The 17,443-nt window shown below is 34.6% G+C and overlaps 1 protein-coding gene across 2 annotated transcripts in view; it reads right to left on the bottom strand.

Annotated features, from left to right (window-relative positions):
- Positions 1-17,443, bottom strand: part of ASCC3 (activating signal cointegrator 1 complex subunit 3) — a 287,290-nt gene that overhangs the window by 76,279 nt on the left and 193,568 nt on the right. For both annotated transcript variants that reach the window (XM_067293927.1, XM_067293928.1), the window contains exons 18-24: positions 14,879-15,043; positions 14,132-14,218; positions 11,729-11,905; positions 9,430-9,655; positions 5,509-5,663; positions 1,523-1,621; positions 871-1,039 (exon numbers count right to left, since the gene is read on the bottom strand). In XM_067293927.1, coding sequence (XP_067150028.1) covers positions 871-1,039; positions 1,523-1,621; positions 5,509-5,663; positions 9,430-9,655; positions 11,729-11,905; positions 14,132-14,218; positions 14,879-15,043 — 1,078 coding nt within the window. The remainder of the gene's footprint in view (positions 1-870; positions 1,040-1,522; positions 1,622-5,508; positions 5,664-9,429; positions 9,656-11,728; positions 11,906-14,131; positions 14,219-14,878; positions 15,044-17,443) is intronic.

Here is a 17,443-nt window from a genome sequence, read left to right as displayed (position 1 = left end):
GTTACACATGCTTTTCCAGACAGCGTAGGTACAGTATAACAATAGCTAAACACTTCACAAACACATGTGAATTTTTGCATGCCAAAGGACAACACCGTACGAGAACTGCCTATTTCTGAATGCGCTCACTTCACAGACTGCTAGCTGAGCCAAATGTGATTACACAGGAAAGGTTTTACAATGACATCAGGCACAACGAATGTATAAAGCAATTTATGTATCCAGAAAAAAAGAAGCAAAGAACACAAACATATGCTTCTGTGCCAAGTGTTAAAAAAAAAAAGGAGGGGGAGGGGAGACCATGACTTGATCAGCAGTCCTGAGTTGAAATTAGATGTTCAGTATGGTAACAATGCTTCAGTGATTTGCCATGATGAACTCATTTTAGTAAAAAAAAAAAAAAAAAAAAAAAAGGTAAAATGTTTCATATTTTCAAAATTTTAATTGCTTATGATTTTTCTTTTTGCAGAATACCATTTAGAATATAACGATCCAGCCTACCTTAATTTTGAACCATCATAGAAGAAATGTAATGTTTATAAGTACTTAGAAAATACATATTACAGCATACAGATTTGGCTAGTTTTATAGGACAGTTTCAATTTTGCTATGGTTTATACTGAACCTGAGGTAACCAAAAAGCTGAGACAAAATAAGCTGCTTTTTAATCAAGAGTTTAAGGTTAGTAAACTATTCAGAGAGTTTTAAAGTTAGTGGAGAAATGGTGTCAATAATACAAATATGTGACAAAAAGTGAATTTCCATACACTTTTCTATAATGAAGTAGGGGTTAGAGATTTATTGCATTATCATAAGGAAAATCTGTATGAACAAGAGGAGTTGAAACAAAATGATGAAATTTGAAATTACCTGTGTGAGGTGGATGCCTCTCTGGAAGAATCAAATGCTGAAAATTGATGATACACACAGCCTCTGCTCCTAACCATCTATCGGACACAGCTCGAATGTAATATTGAGAAGGCAGAGGTTCAAAAATTGGGATGGTGAACACCAGTATTTGAGGTTCTTTAGTAATGACCTAGTGTAAACATTGTGTGGAGAATAATTACAGGACAGACAAACCAGTAACTTTAAAAATCATGCAGTTTGCCTCACTTTCACATGCATTACAAACACAAAGCAATGGTGTATGTGTGCAACTTCAGGTGCAGAATGTTCACATGTCTGTATGAAACGTTTCACCATTGGGAATGGACTTTCATTCCATGGACTTCAAAAGGTAAACATGAAGCTCCTCTTCATCTTTTTTTTAAATAGACAAAGATATTACAAACTTTCTTTTTTTCATCTGGAAATAACTGTCCCACCAAAGGAGGAGGAAAAAAAGAGATATCTGAGATTAGAAACATTTTTGCAGAAGCCCAAGCTTATTATGAACACCTGAAACTGAAAGCTGTGCTACTGATTTGAAAATCTTGTTAGGTCAAAATATTGTTTGACATTACAAATTCCCATCTCATTATTTTTGCCTTACTATGATATTCTGAATAAAATCTGTTACCTGTTTTTTTTGAATGATGAAGTACTCTGAATGATAAATGTGATCATTAGTAGGATCTTCTACCCATATCCACCAGGGCTCTCCAACAGTGCCATGTACCTTTAAGAGAAGAAAAGATAGCTGTGTTGTAGTTGTAATGAGGTTCTCAAGATTTGCCAGGTCTATTGGGAAATATTTCTCTGTGATGTAGTCTTACAAAGGAATATAAAAAAACAGAAATCGGAGATAAGAGCAAGATAACATTTCTAATTAGATCAGTCTACTAAAAGATCATGTTTCAATAAAAGTTTGTTAATGTATATGTAATATAAATGGACATGATATAAATGTAACTGAAGCTAGTGCCTCAGCTGTCTATAAAAAGACTGAATTCCCAGGGTTTCTTCCAGGCTCCTGAAAAACAATTCCCTCTTTTTTCTCCTTGCGCTTCTGTCTCCAGATTCTGTGCAGAGAAGGATTGCCTGCTGCTGTCCACTGCTCATTTTTCAGACAAACACATTTGCATTTTCTTAGGAAAAAATGGATACCAAATTCTGACACTCCTCTCTCCTCTCTCTTTCCCCCTCCTCCAAAAAGATACAGTTAGTGGATTAAGAACATTACAGTGTGATCTATTCACTGGTACAGGTTGAAGTGAGAACATAGAGACGGCTGGCTCTTAATGATTCCTATACCATCAGGCAACATTGTGTTCCAGCTTAGATTTTAGTTTGCTTTCATGTGTACCTGTAATCTTGTTAACGAATTATTTTGCAATGGCAGCCACAAAGCATAGCTACATGAGATGCTCAGTCCAGAAGTATTTTTGTTTCTTTGTCAGAATAAATGACCCCTGGGCCAGCGTACAAGCATTTTACTTGACAGTATCTATGGAAGAAAAAGGGAAAAGTGCATAGCAAAGTAATATGGAAGTCAAACTATTAAATGAGGTTGGATTTCTTAGGTTTTTAAGGATTGTGAGAAGGTACAAAAAAGTATGAAAGTGAAAAAAATGTTGGAATTATTCCTAAACTTTGGTTAACATGAAGGAAACACAAAGTGCACAGTTACTTATAAAAGCAATTTTAACACTGTGGGAATCTAGTATCAATTTACATAATCCACTGTTTTCAGCATAACTCATTATTTTGCACGTGCTGTAAAAACACTCTCTGCACCATCTTTCTGAGACAAAGGAACGTATTGTAGAACTAAGGTGTTTTTGTTTCTTTTTTAACGTGATTGCACAGTAGATAAGTAGATGGACAGAAACAACTTACTGTCATTCACTTTCAATACATTTGTACTTCATTAACAACTTCAGTGGGAACTAAAGACATGACAGGCAGCGAGACTGCAGAAAGACACAGTTCACTGCAGGTGATGTTTTGGAAAATCCTAGTGGGATTATTACTTCATCAGAGCATAGGAGACTTTAAGAGTGAGAAAAAGAATTAAAGCAGGAGAGGAAGTTCAAAACTCAGAAATTTTATTATGAACTGCCACAGCATGTTTGTTTTGGAGAGTTCAGTGACAAAGCTGCATGGGGAAAGAAGGGCAGTGAGGGAACAAGCAACTCGACCTCGCTCGGCAGTAACAATTCTCAAGAACCCTGGGGAGCTCTTAAGAACTGATGCCTACCTGTATTTTGGGTAACCAGTGCCCTAAAACTGCATGTCTGATATATGACTTGATGGAAGGCTAATTAATATTAGTTGCATGGTTCTGCATCTCTAGTGAAATCCTTCACATTGCAATAAGGTTTACTTGCCCTGTCCGCTATGTTAATAGTGCCTTTGTTCTAACAATATAGTAAGAATATATTTCGCTGGGATCTGGCTCACAGACTTTAACTAAACTTAAGGGTTCCTGGCACTGAAAACTACAGCCATTAAAGATCAAAATGATGTCATATCTCACATCTTCCAAAACATATCTTCTTGTCTTTTTCTAGCAAAGACAACTGCAAAATTGTGATGTGATTGTCCTAGCAGTAAGTATCCAGGTAAAGGAAGAGCCTTAAATAATCAAGCTATCAATTCCAGTTTATTATTGTTTCATTCAGTAAAAATGTAGGCAAGCTAGGTGTTTCAGTTAAGTTTAGTATTTTGATTTTTAATATTCTTAATAATATTCTTCTCTCAATGTTCTTAATAATATTCTTCTGTTAATGTCGGTTCTGATTTTACCCATTTTTTGAATGGGAACTTTTGCCAGATAGTTTTTGTGCCGGTTACAGCTATATCTATAAGTTTCTATAGTCTTCTGAGTAGCTTGGGAGAATACTGTGTGATGATGGAGAAGCGTTTTCAGAGTTTCAGTGGTTGAATTTAAAAGACAACTATTCATGTTTAATGACTTTTAAATTTTTAAATCATTTTGCCTATTTACTGCAATAGAAGTTTCATTTACTAAAGAAACAACAAGTTCAACAAAACTGACAAAAATAAAAAAGTCTAACAAAAACATTGGAAAGTTTGCAGGTTCTGATGAGTACTAATATAGAAATTCACACCAGAGGAGCTTCGTATGTTGAATTGACAAAATGCTCATAATGTTTCCAAAGCAGCCATTAAGGAATACTGTGCCAAGGGGTCATGGCAAAGCTTGGGCAAAAATCTGTTTTCTGCCATATGTTTAGATGGTCAGAATTCAAATATGAGAGTAGAATACTGTGCAGAGCCCTTTTCAAATTAGAACAATCTAGAAGAAGCTAGATTTTGTAGAAAAATCTAAGAATGGATTCAGAAATTACTTCGTATTATTACTATTAAGATAGAGTTTAATTAGAAGTACAGGTTTTATTCGTCTTTAATAGAATATAGACTCAGAAATTGTGGAAGCTGCATAGGTAAATGGATAAAAGACTGAATGATAAAGATTTGTTTAAATCCTTAAAATGCCTGTTGGCATTCTTAAATATTGCATATAAATAAGGCAGCAGTTATACTGAATTAGGAATACATTCAAATTTTTTTGTAATATATCTATGTGGCAAACAAAAACTATCTTCCTATATTTTGATCATTAAACTCTCATTCACTATCTTGGTGAAGCTTCCAAAAGAAAAGAAAAAGCCTTTAGGCAAGGAAAATCATCTAAATGTTTATGGAATAAAAACTTAATTCACTTGTGATTAAAGCAAATTTGGGATCTAAGGGATTTTAAACTTAATTTTTAATAAAAGAACAGAAACTTAATAGCCATTTTCAGAATGATAATTTCTCTTATCTCCTAAGAGAAGAAAAAGACAAATATGCTTGTTTGTTGGATACCTTTGCCTTGTTTCTGTAGAAAGTTCAGGAGAAATACCAGCAACAATACGATGCCCCCATGTGGACATTTGTATTTAATTTAGATCTATCTGAAACCTATTTCTAATTAACAGATTCTGAATCCAAAGGTAGGGGGTAGGGGTATACCTAATTGCTTGACTAGTGCAACTCCTTGCGTTTAAATTTGCACCATAAAACACGGATGCATATAATTCCAAACATCTCAGTTTTTCTGTTCAGATAAGAACTAGTACAAAAAGGCACCGACCTTGTGAATATACATTTGTAAAGCCATAAAGAGCAGCAGAACTTGGCATACATGAACTGTGTTTTAAGGCTACATTTTCTGAGTCTGTCATTCATTCACAGTTCAGACAGCCATCTGCGTATCCCTCTTTCTTGCTTCTCCTTTTTGAGCACATAACCCTGAAATCTGTGTGTGACCTACTGCTATTAATTTTCAGTATAATCACTTGTTTCAGCATGTTCTAAGCAGTGCAATCCTGTTACAGTTATTGGGATAAAAAAACAACATTTGGGTGTTTTCTTCCACAAAATTCTTAAAGATCATACCATTCTTATTATCAAATTTGCTTTTTAGCTAAAATAATCTTTTTTGTTTTTAAACTTATCCAAACACCGAAGCTCTCCTGGTGATCACCACCTTTATCGCCGGAGGTAGCTGAACGCTCCCCTTCCTTCCTCCACCTCTTTTCTATTTTTGTTTTTTACCTGATCATTCCACATGAAGTCAGGAGTGATGTTCAGCCGAACGCGGAGCACCGTGCGGGTAATTGGTTGAATCGTTGCTTCCATTGCGATGGAGGGGATTTGATGGACACACTGTTTTACCTTTAACCCAATCTTCACATGATGCAGCATATGACCTGCCAAGAAAACATTAGGTGTAACAAATTTGCATTTACGGGGAAAATAATACAACTCCAACTTTCAAATAGGGTTTCAGAGAGGAGTGTTGTTGCTTGCTTGTGTTGCTGTTAGGTGTGCAAATGTCTGACTCTCTTGACCTGGCATGTCTGAGTATTTTGTAATACTTAACTTGAATTAGCAATTTAGAGCTCAGAAAAATCAGTATTAACCCCCCTGTTGGCCATAACTAAGGGTTAAAATAACTATTAAGAATTCACACTGAAAACATATTATGTCAAGCTAGTTCCCTTGCCTTTACTGACTTTTTGACCAGGCTCTTACCAAGCCATATAGTTCTTTTTTAAAGCATGAATACTGACCTTTTACTTAGTGAAGGGCACACGTTTGAACTTCTGTAATTCCCATGTGCTAATTGAAAGTACACAGAACACTGTGTTTTCATAAAACCGAAGGGAGTAAAGGTAGTTAATGGCTTAAAAATGCACACAACTAGTAAACATCTCACAGCAGCTCTCATCTTTCGGAATACAGCAGAGTGTAACAGAGACAAAGGAAAAACTAAATGTTGCAGTACATTTTATCTTCTATCACAGTCATGATCACTAAGGCAAGAAAGTGATTATATTAATAAAAAATTACTTCTTAGTTGTATTTTACAGCTGAAATATCTATTCCCCTACTCTTCATTTTAAATACAATACAGAGTACTGAGAAGGTAGGCAGCAATTTTTTTTTTCTTGAAAAATGTTGCAATTTCTAGTTTATTTAGGGAAAGAAGGTTGACTCACCACATTTGCACTGAAATTGTTTTTATAATAATCTGGAACATATTTTAAATGTAACTAGAATGGTTTTATGTACTCACTATTAAACTACTTACAAATGGCTGCTGGTGTTTTCTGATGCCATTATGTGTTTCCCATGTACCCTTTCTGATTAAAAAAAAAAGACATATAGAGAGAAATCCTATAATTTGTACTGTGTGTAAAGAGAAAAGGTGATACAAATCTTTTCTTGATATTTTAACATTTAGCACTAAACTTAGAAGCCTAGCAACCTTCGATTAGCAATTCTTTTTACTTTCCCTCTTCAGTTTTTCTTATTTCACAAATTGGCAGATTTTGCCTGACACAGGTGTTTATCTACAATATTAGGTACTGAATAGTGATCTTGCTTAAGAAGGAAATCCCTAATCTAGAAATTTTATCCCATATTTAATCAGTTTAGTTTGAATTTGTAAAATAAGTGCACATTCAGCAAATGCACTATTAAAAATCAAAACAATTACATTGGTACAAGTTCATAATACAGGCAGCATTATAGCACACTTGCACTATTGCTGGCTTTTGCAATTACAGGTAAAATTTCACAAGTCGTGTGAATTATTCAAATATTTGGTTCAGTACATTTATGTAGGCAAGTCGCCTTTTTCATGCCAAAAAAGTACTTTCTCTACCATGATGCGTGAGGTGAACTTCTGTGTTTGTACAACACACCACTGGGGGTTTGTACACATATCTGCTAGCGTGAATGTCTCTCCCAACTTCTGCTCATGTAAAATCACTGTGAAAATCTCTTCTCTTTTTCTTTCTTTTTTTAGTTGTATTAAGAGAAACTACAAATAACATTTGAGAATTATGCAAACCTCCCAAGCAAAAGCTGGCTACCTGAAAGACAGGTATAGTGAACAAAAGCAGCTGAAATTTTGCTTATGCGACAAGACCTTCAACTGGACTCTGAAAATCAGAACAGTTTTCCTCAGATATCAACAGATTTCTTGGCTTTTCAAAAACTTTATGGTTACATTTCAATATGCGAGGACATTATTCTTGTCTAATTCATGGCATATTGGAAACCAGGATCTGTGCAGACAACACCCTGTTCATGCACAGTGATTGCTGGCACCCATCGGACGCTCTTCTCTTTTCCTCGGACATGGAACAAGTTAGACCGCTAGCTCCTGTCTTTTTAATTCCATCTCCAAAGTCACAACGATGTTTAAAAAGGAAGAAGCACTCACACTGAAACTAGCACTAAGGAGGCAGACTGAAACAAGCCAGCAACTGGAAGCTACTCCTTCTCTCACTTCAACATGGCCTTGAATTAAAATACAAATAAAAAAAAAAAGAAAATAGGAGAGCATGCTGCCAGGCAAACATTTTCTTCAAAGCCTTGGTGGTAGAAAAAGAGGATACACAGGAAGAAGTATGTCAAGTAGCAGTACTTCTCAGACATGCACAAATCAACTTACTTGTTGTTTATAAGGCTAATGAATATGAAATATCATTACATATAGTCACTAATGACCTATTTTCACCTAAACCAGGTGAAATCCTAAGCCTCAACTACTTTTAAACTAAACTAATATGAAAAAGCCCCTTCATGTAGCATTTTATATGTATATTGCCACATTTCCATCCTGTAAGTACTACTTCCACTAAGCTGAAGGAAGAGAAAATCTGGTCATGTATCTTAACAAAAATTTCTTGCTTTGCCAAGGGCAGAGACAGGGAGAAAGAAGCATAAAAAAGAAAAGAATAAAAGCACTAATACAACTCATTGACAACTGTTTTAAGTGTTAATATAATGCTACACAAGTACACAACAAAATAAGAACTTGTGAGATACAGCTTATGAATAAAAAAGCACAATAAAGCTAGCATTTAAATAATACTTTATTTTTAATACCTTTAAAATTAATATATATTATAAAAAACAAAGTCAGCTTTTGAAATTTTCTTATACTCCCTTGGTTTAACTTATTAAATAAAAACACAGTTTCAAATTCTGTAAACTTTTAATATTGGTTCAACTTTTTCCAACCTAATTTTAGGCATGTCACAAAGCTCCCAAAATTAGATATGCATTCTCTTGTCAACTGAGAGAAATATCAAGTCAGAAGCCATAACCTTCTAAAAAGCAGTGATTTTAAAGTGTATTTTCTTTTTAAAATTAGGATTTTTTTGAAAATCGCCTTTTGCTTCTTGACAACCTTGTGTAACAGGTGTGAGGGAAGACCAAGATCTAAAGGATTCCTCCTCCCCCCCCAAATCAGAAGAAATACACTTAAGATAGGAAGAAGAAAGATACTGCACACAGGGAATTGCTTTTCAACTTCAACCAGCTGGTAAATAGCTTATGCACGACAGTTTATACACACATACTAGAAATTGTCATTATTTCTATCAGTAGGCTTGTGGATTTTCTCATTATCAATGTGTCAAATCCTTTAAAAAATTCCATTAAGGTTTTGCTGCAATGACACCAGTGACAATGAATTCTCCATGTTCAATGAAAATTAATGCAGTGTTTCAGAAGCAGGCCATTTATTGATAGTATACCTGGACATAATAATCTGCTTTCATTCTTTTTCACGTTAATAGTATTTCAGAAAAAAATAATAAATGGCGAGATTTTGCCAACTGGCAAAAGTAAACAGATGCCTTTTATAGTAGTGTATTATATAGTGTGAGCAAAAAAAGAATCATAGGATTTATATCAGCATATTCAGACACATGGTTATTTCATATGCGTTCTGGGTTGGCGGGACATGGGTCAGTCTCACCCTCAAAGCTGTGCAGCCATATTACAAGCTGTGGAGACTGAATATACCTTTATATTAGCCAGGCCATAATACCATAATAATATGTTTACATGGCTTCCAGACCAGAGTGGGTTTATTATTCAGTGGCTCAGATTTAGTTCTAAGCCTGCCCATAGTTTACTACTTGTTTAAGCAGACCAGCATTGCTGATTTCTCACCTATTTCATCCTTTCTCATGTCCTTCATCTTGTCTACAGTGAGATTCTTCTCTTCCAACTTTGTGAGGACCGATGGTGGTAACACTGAGAACTGTCTCAAAGGGCTCACCCAGCCCCACAGCCGCTTGTCAATGACTTTGCTGAGATTCAGTAGTCGATATGTCATTGCAGGCCAACGCTTCCTAAGGGCAATCTCGAAAAGAGCTCGAACAATACGAGCTGCATTCTGAAGAGAGAGAGGAAAAAAAAAAGCAAAAATGTTGCAATTCACTCAAGTATTCTTTGTAAAATGAAAAGGATCCCATAGACTGATCTTTAACAAACCATAACAATAGATTTTTCTTTCCAAACTTATTTCAAACATTCTTGAAAACTTTATTTTTCCGTCACTGTCTAATGACAGAACTACCTCATGACTGCCTAAAGAAATTATGAAAAGAAATATGCAAATAATTAAAGTTGTAGTGGCAGGTCTGCCATAGGATTTTGATCACAGTTATGCTAACACTAGAAGTTCTACATTGATTGAGTCCCAGTGACTTCCGAATCAAATTTACTTACCATACCTAGTATCCTTCTGCTTCTCCCCCCATATAATATACTCCTGCAAACTCAGTTTATACTTGGAAATTCAAGCTTTAATTTTTTACCTCTGTTGTGCTTCCATAATAACATCCCATTTCACAATAAATTTCACAACACTGGTGCAGAAGTTTAACAGTAGTGATTTTTACAATCCTTCAAGCCTACTGTACAACCAAATTCTATAAATCTGCTTTGGAGCTGGAAAATTAATTATTAACATAAGTTGGAAAGATGCCAGTCTTATCCTGAACAACAAAGTTATATTTCTTTCATAAACTTATGAAGCACTGTTAAAAAGTTGTTGTTTTTTTTTCTTTTGGCCTACCAGTACTGTGCCTGGATTAGCAATTCTGTTCTTGATTCATTGAATAGAATACAATCATTCTCTAATGGCTCTGCAATGCCCAAAAGAATAAAAAGTAGAAAATTATTTGGCTATGATAGGAAGCATATGTTGCTAAAGAAGCACATTTCTTCTACTTAGAAAGGATAAATGATTTTTTAATAGTCACTCCCAACTTAAAAGTTTCATAATTTGTAACTCTTGTTCTACATGCACAATTTATGAAGGTCTGAGAAGATGACCATGTTGCCTCACTAAAAATGCTATAATTGAGACAGACGAATAAAAGCAATTGTCTTGAAAGCAAAGGTTAAAAGAATCATACTGAAGATGACCTTAATGTGCAAATACCACATTTTTTTTATGATGTATGTAATGATTTCAGGCTATCTTATTTAAATCTATACGTGCTATGAAATGTAAACTCTTCTGAAGAAGGAAACATTACCATAAAAATATTGCCCAAGAGTATATATGCTTTTCAATATTTAACTCTCATTTTTAGCAACAACTAAATATTATTTTATTTTATTTTTTTACCAAAATGTTGTGGATTAGACTAAAATGATTCAATGTAACATGTTATTAAAAAAAAAAAAAAGCGAGAGAGACATAGGATGGCCTAAAAGGTAAAGCTTTATAACCTACTTTATACATTTACTGTTACACATCTGGGACTGTCAGGACCCACAGTTCTAGGGAAATTTCGAGCAGTACCCTTTTCTTTCTAAGATAGGCTCTAGCTGGGTAAGTAAGCAGTTCTGTGTCACAGACTTTCAATTCTCATATTATTTGGTGTAATAGCTAAACATGCTATAAAACTAGCAACCATTCAGGTGTCAAATTAAGCCAACAAACAAATATATAGGCTAGTATGTAAACCTACACGATAAGTATTAGCAATAAAATTGTAATAGCACATCTTTCTTGTGTAAACCAAGGTTTGTAAATAAAACACATTGTGTTTTTGTAGAACAAAGTATAAAAATCAACAAAACATAAAAATAGATTGCAACAGTTTTACAGATACAGAAAAAAAACCAGTAAGTTAAGAATAATATTTATATACAACTGATACTGAATGTATACAAGAAATACTAAATATTCCAGATAATGGATAATACACACAAAAAAAATCAAATCTGAATTTAACAAAAGATGCACTAGTCTCCTAAGGTAGGCTTTTGCAAATCTTTTCTACTTAAAGGGTAAACAACACAAAAAAAGTCTCTGATTTTCAAATCACTTTGCATAAAAATGTGCAAAAAAGTTTGCAGATCAAGGCCTACATATATAATTCTAAATATTTGGGAGAATGAAAAGAGCAGGAGGCATAGCAACAGATACATAAAAATTATTAACTATTTTTACCTGTGCAACATATGCGGAATCTGAAATAAGGGAGAAACTGTCCATCTCCCCTCTGCTAATATATGTTTGAAGGAGGATATTTATTTTTCCATAATTATTTTCCACACCTCCCGGAGCAGGAAGTTCACAGAAATCATTCAGTAAGGTATCCAGCTCTTCTATTTCTTCTTCTCTTACCTAAAACACAATTATGTATTATGAAGAGGCTGCAGCAACTTGATAAAAACTTTTATACTGAAATCAAATTTCTCTTATATCATAGTTACATTATTTTTAAATAGAGAATCTAGTTTTAAGATGGAAAAAAAAGCAAAACCAAGTCTTCTGCAATGTAGCTAATAGACCATAATTGAAACTATCTTAATAGTGACACAATTACATTTTATTATTCATCACCATCTATTAAGGTTACCATTGACATACAAAAATTTGATATGCCACAAAATTGAATCTTCTGACCCTACCATCCTTCATCCGATGAGATTTCATTTTTTATTTGACCAGAGTAAAACCTCTGTCCATCTGGATTAGGGCAATCTTGAATTAACATTAAATGCATTCATTATAGTTACATAGTTTGCATGTGGCATAACACATTTTTAACTCAAAACTGTGAAGTACTATGATTCACGGTATTAAAGTTTTCACTGTTAATAAGATTAAGTCTTAATATGACTAAAGAAATATTCATATCTATGGCTTGAATAATGCATAACATTTCACATTCTCACTGATGACCCTTGCACGGCAAAAAACAGCATAAATCTACATATTCTTTGATTTACTGATAGTCTGTTAGTGTAAAACTTATTTAAAGAGGGTAAATGTTTGGTCCCTGCAGGGAACCAGCTGAAAGTAATTTCCATTTGGACCTGACTATCTGACATACGAAAGACCCTAAGGCAGTTGGGTTAAAAGCCCCCCTACTCTTCAGCCACTGGTCCTACAGGAAGAAAAAAGATGAAGGATACAACCATCATGGATGAGTCCAGTGTCAAGGGAACATTATTCTCTGCTTACAACTGCATTTTTGATAATTTTTTCCTGCTCTTGCATAGCGTAGTACATGTCAAATCCTGACCTTCATTTCAGCTACTTGCGACTTACCTATCGCAAAATACAGACTTTTGAAAGGCATTACAGAAATGTTTCATATTAAGAAAAGCCACAACTCATATCACACAGAGGGGTAAATCCTGAGTTATTCCTGTGCAAATCAGTTACCAGTTTTAGCACTCAGAGTTGCACAACAAATGAATCACAATAAACTGGAAATGGTGTGGCACTAGTGAAGGCTGCAATCTGGTAAGAAGAGCCAAATAATACAAATCTGAGAAAGCAAACTGGAAAAACTGTATTTTAGTCAAGAAACAACATCATTAACTTTAATACAGATATAGAAGCATATTACATCATATTTTCCTTATGCTCGCCTTTTAAATATATAATTATGCTAAACTTAGATCCAGCAAAATACCACCACCATCATAAAAAAAAAGCTTTTCATTCTGAGAATGTTGTATGTATCACTGTGAAACCTCACTGCTTATTACCTTCTAGAAGAGATTAAAGAAAAACAGAATTTCTCCATCAGAGAAAGAGATGGTAATACTCAGACAATGTGTGCAAATATGTAAATATGCAGATGGCGAAGGATTCACACTGCCAGTTCTCAGAGCCAGGTGAATGAGAGCCAGCTCCGATCTGAAAGTTGTATAATTGTGGCAATGAGCCTGAGCTAATAAATTCTGCTGCGTCTGGCTTGCACCTCTATGTGATGGAAGCGTGGGCAAACAAACTCATGCCAACTTGCAATGCATTGTATTGTGTCCTGCCCAAGGAGGCACGAGGGGTGTTGGAGCTGACCCAAGTGTGACAGTACAGTAATCTTCTGGCCTGCACAACAGAATCTGTTAAAACAAGTTTCTAGAGTTCAATTTCAAAAATATTGCCCCTGTGCCTGAAGTAGATCACAGAGTTAAATCCAGTGAGTCCTGTCTCATTTCTGGTAAAGCAAATTGCTCAGGAAGACATCTAATCCTGATTTAGACTTCAAATAGAAACACCCTCTCATCCCCGGCTGCACCATTCCGACGGACACTTGCATTCACCTGTTAATAATTGAGGAGCTGAAAAGATCTTAAAAGCATTTAAAAGGAATTTTCAAAGATCCATAACTAGTTATTAAATGTGCACTACAGTTTAAGATGAAATACATATAAATTTGAACGAGAGCATACATAGTCCTTGGCAGTTATTCCTACTTAGAAAACATTTTGTAATGATTTTTAATATTTAACAAGACTTGGGTCTATAGAATAGGCACTTACTATTTATGGAGCGAGTACTATAGAAGTCTCTAGTTCTAAAACATACTCCCAGTATGAAATGATGCAACTTTACCTTGATCTGTTCAAATTCTTCAGCTTTTGATACTATAGCAAGAATATCACCTTCTGTTTTATGAGCATCAAACAATTCATTGAAAGTCTATTAAAAATAAAATGAATGATTTAGTATTGAAAATAAAAATGTACAAACAGCACAAAAGTAAGAAACAGTAACCAAGATTTTAGAAAGCATATATGGTTAAAAGATTAATTAAGGTTAAAATGATTAATGCCCTGATTTTTCAGCGCTTATTAAAGAAAAATATTTATTTGCTACAAAAGAAAGATTTCAGGAAGAATGTATACCGAAAATCAAGATTCCAGCACTACACATACATCTCCCTTACACATTTATAACATAATCTGATTACAGTGTCAAAAGTTGTTGAACATTGCACATGGCAACCTGATAGGATTTTCATGCAGAAAAATTTTTGTTATCAGACTCTATACTTGAATATTCTATCACGTACCTGCAGCTGCACATATTGGCGATATCAAAATGTTTCTTAAAATTCATGTAAAAGAAGGCATAGACTACAGATATCTCAAACCTCATTTCATATCAAGTCTAACTTTTCAGTATTGCTTTATAGTTAGTTTTTTTCTCTTTCTCTCCATCTCACCCTCCCCTTTTTCATAAACATGATTTGAAAAGATATTGAATAAATCAGCTACGTATTCTGTAATATCTTATGACTATTTTAGGTATAGGTTCAAAAAGAAGAAAAAAAACCCAAAATAGAACAATATATTTTACCTCTATAGTATTATATTTAATATAGTAGTGGCTGGCAGTTCTGCCTAAATCTGTTGAGGAAAAAAAGCCAGTTCTTTCTTCAAAGCGAATCATGCGGGCTTTGTCCAGTTTTCTGCCGACTTCAGTTACCAATTGTTCTCTGTGCTTTTCTAGTCCTGGATCCATCTAGAGATCAAACGCAAACACATACATTTATTTGAATAAATGAAAAAAGAAAGCATTAAATGGAACATTTTGTTTAGATAATTCTGTCCTCAAAAGTCAGAAAAAAAAATTGCAAAAATAAAGAAGAGTACAATTAAGTGAAAATATTCTTGAAATCTCACTAACAACAGTTACATTGACATATTATCCAAAAACTGTTGGCACATTGCAAAATAATCAGAATAATAGCTTTTACATTGCTTCGAGACTGTATTAATACAATGTAGACTAATAATTTCACTTACAAAACAGCAGGATGATTACAAAATAAACTTACATTAAAGTACTCAAAAGAAATTTTTAATGAAAACATATTCTGAATGAAGTTATCATCACAGTGTAATTTCATAAAAAAGTACAATTTAATGGTATCTCCTATTTATGATAGTGTTTTGGCTGAAGATATACCCTGTTTGGGTAGATAACATGAGAACAGCTTTAGTTGTATCCCAAACTGAATAAGCTTCAAATTGGATGTCTGAAATGTTTATTGAGAAAAAAGCTCTAATGCCCCCAAAAGGTTTGTGTATGCCGGCTGGGATATTCCAATTACTGAGTTATGAACTTAGTGTATAAACATTCATGTTTAAGCACACAAGTAGTGTGCTGTCCATGAAATCATTTCTATTCATATCAAAGTCCAGAACATGGACATTTTGCCCAAGTGATAACATATGTTACCTCATTAATATATACAAGACTGGACAAAACTCCCATCTGAATGGGATTGCTGTATAATTGCGCAGGTGTTTCCACGTCATGCACCCAGGACACCCAGACCCACAGGGGATTCATAGTCATGTTAACCCTCTGGTATATCTGCACCTGAGATATGGCTCTAATTACACAAGTGAGATGGCTCTAATTATGCAAGCTCTAACACACAAATTTGAAAAGACTGTGAAACTCTGTCCTGGTCCACAGTCACCATTCTCATTTCCGGGCTCGGACAGTTCAGGATCCTACAGAGTAAGTCACACCGGCCCTCTTGGTAAATTTGCACCTGAGATAAATGTCCAAGATGCCAAGAGGGAGGAAGTTTGAAGAACTGCTCTGCCTTGCTTTGCTCTGGTTTTCCCTGGGCCAGTACTCAGTTTCACCTTTGTGCTGAAGTGGGTCATCTCCTGGCCAGTGGAGTTGCAGATGAACATGGCCATTTCCATCAAGCAGCTGCAGAACTAGTTCCTAATATTCCCTGTCTTTGCTAGTTGCTCTGAAGCTGTTTCTCCTTAGTTATGGGTTGCCTTAGTTTCAAGTCAAAGGCTAAGATGACGAAGATCTAGAGTGCTTTTCTCAATAGTAAGTCAGTCATTGAGGTCAGATTTCAGGGAAGAAGTGGTCAAAAAAAAAAAAAAAAAGATCAGAATGCCAGATGTTTAACATTTCTTAAAACTAAAGAGGAAAAAAAAATCCAAAACACTTTCCTACTCCTTTGGCAGCCAAAATCTTTTGCCTTACATACAAAAAAAGTTACACAGCTGTAACAGTAGACAAAAAATAAAAAATTAAAGTAAAAAATACAAAGGTTTTAACTTTAAAGGAAAGGTCACCAACTTGAAAAGGCTGTGAAACAATATTGTAGTCCAGAGAACCTATGGTTAGCATCATTCTTGTTGAACTTGCATAATTAGAAATCCTATAAAGTAAGATCCAACCTAGAATGGCCCTATGCCATACACTTAAAAACAAAGCTTGGCATGTCCACTGCAAGAAACTGAGTAAATCTGGAGTATACATATGCAAAGTATACATACGCATGATAAGAGTTTTAATCAGAAGAAAGCTCGTTTTCTTCTTGTACAGACATTTGAATGAAATATTCAAAATTAAAAGAAGAGAGTAGAAAGGTCAGAAATCCTTAATAAAGATTGTCAACCTACTAAAGTTTTATAAAATCTTTAATCCTTTTTTTCATCTGCCCTCTTGTCTGTTTTTCCACTGTCTTCCTTTCACTAAAATAAGAAAGTTCTCCCAGGATAACTACAGTACATTATTATTTACACTGTTTTCCCAAGCTAACTGAGAGAAATGTTGGGGGCAAACTCCTCTAACGTTTACAGATAACAAACATATAGCTTATGGGGATAAAAGCTTTGCTTAATTGTGGGAAGACAAAGAATGGAACCAAAAAGAAGAGAAAAGAGACAAAGGGTTTATCTGAAAACAACCCCCACCTTTCCTTTGGAACCCTAAAAGGATGAGCAAATTCCTATAATCCACATCACATTCTTCACTAATATGACACTCACATTTACTCCACTTCTTTTCCCACTCCTTTTTTTTTTCCTTCTAGTTGCCTATCATGAATTTTGGCCATTTTCCTAACTCAGTAAAAGGCATTATTGTCATTCCAGCAAACAA

Source organism: Apteryx mantelli, chromosome 3 (genome assembly GCF_036417845.1).
Source record: "Apteryx mantelli isolate bAptMan1 chromosome 3, bAptMan1.hap1, whole genome shotgun sequence".
NCBI lineage: Eukaryota > Metazoa > Chordata > Aves > Apterygiformes > Apterygidae > Apteryx > Apteryx mantelli.
This window is presented reverse-complemented; position numbering and strand designations above follow the sequence as displayed.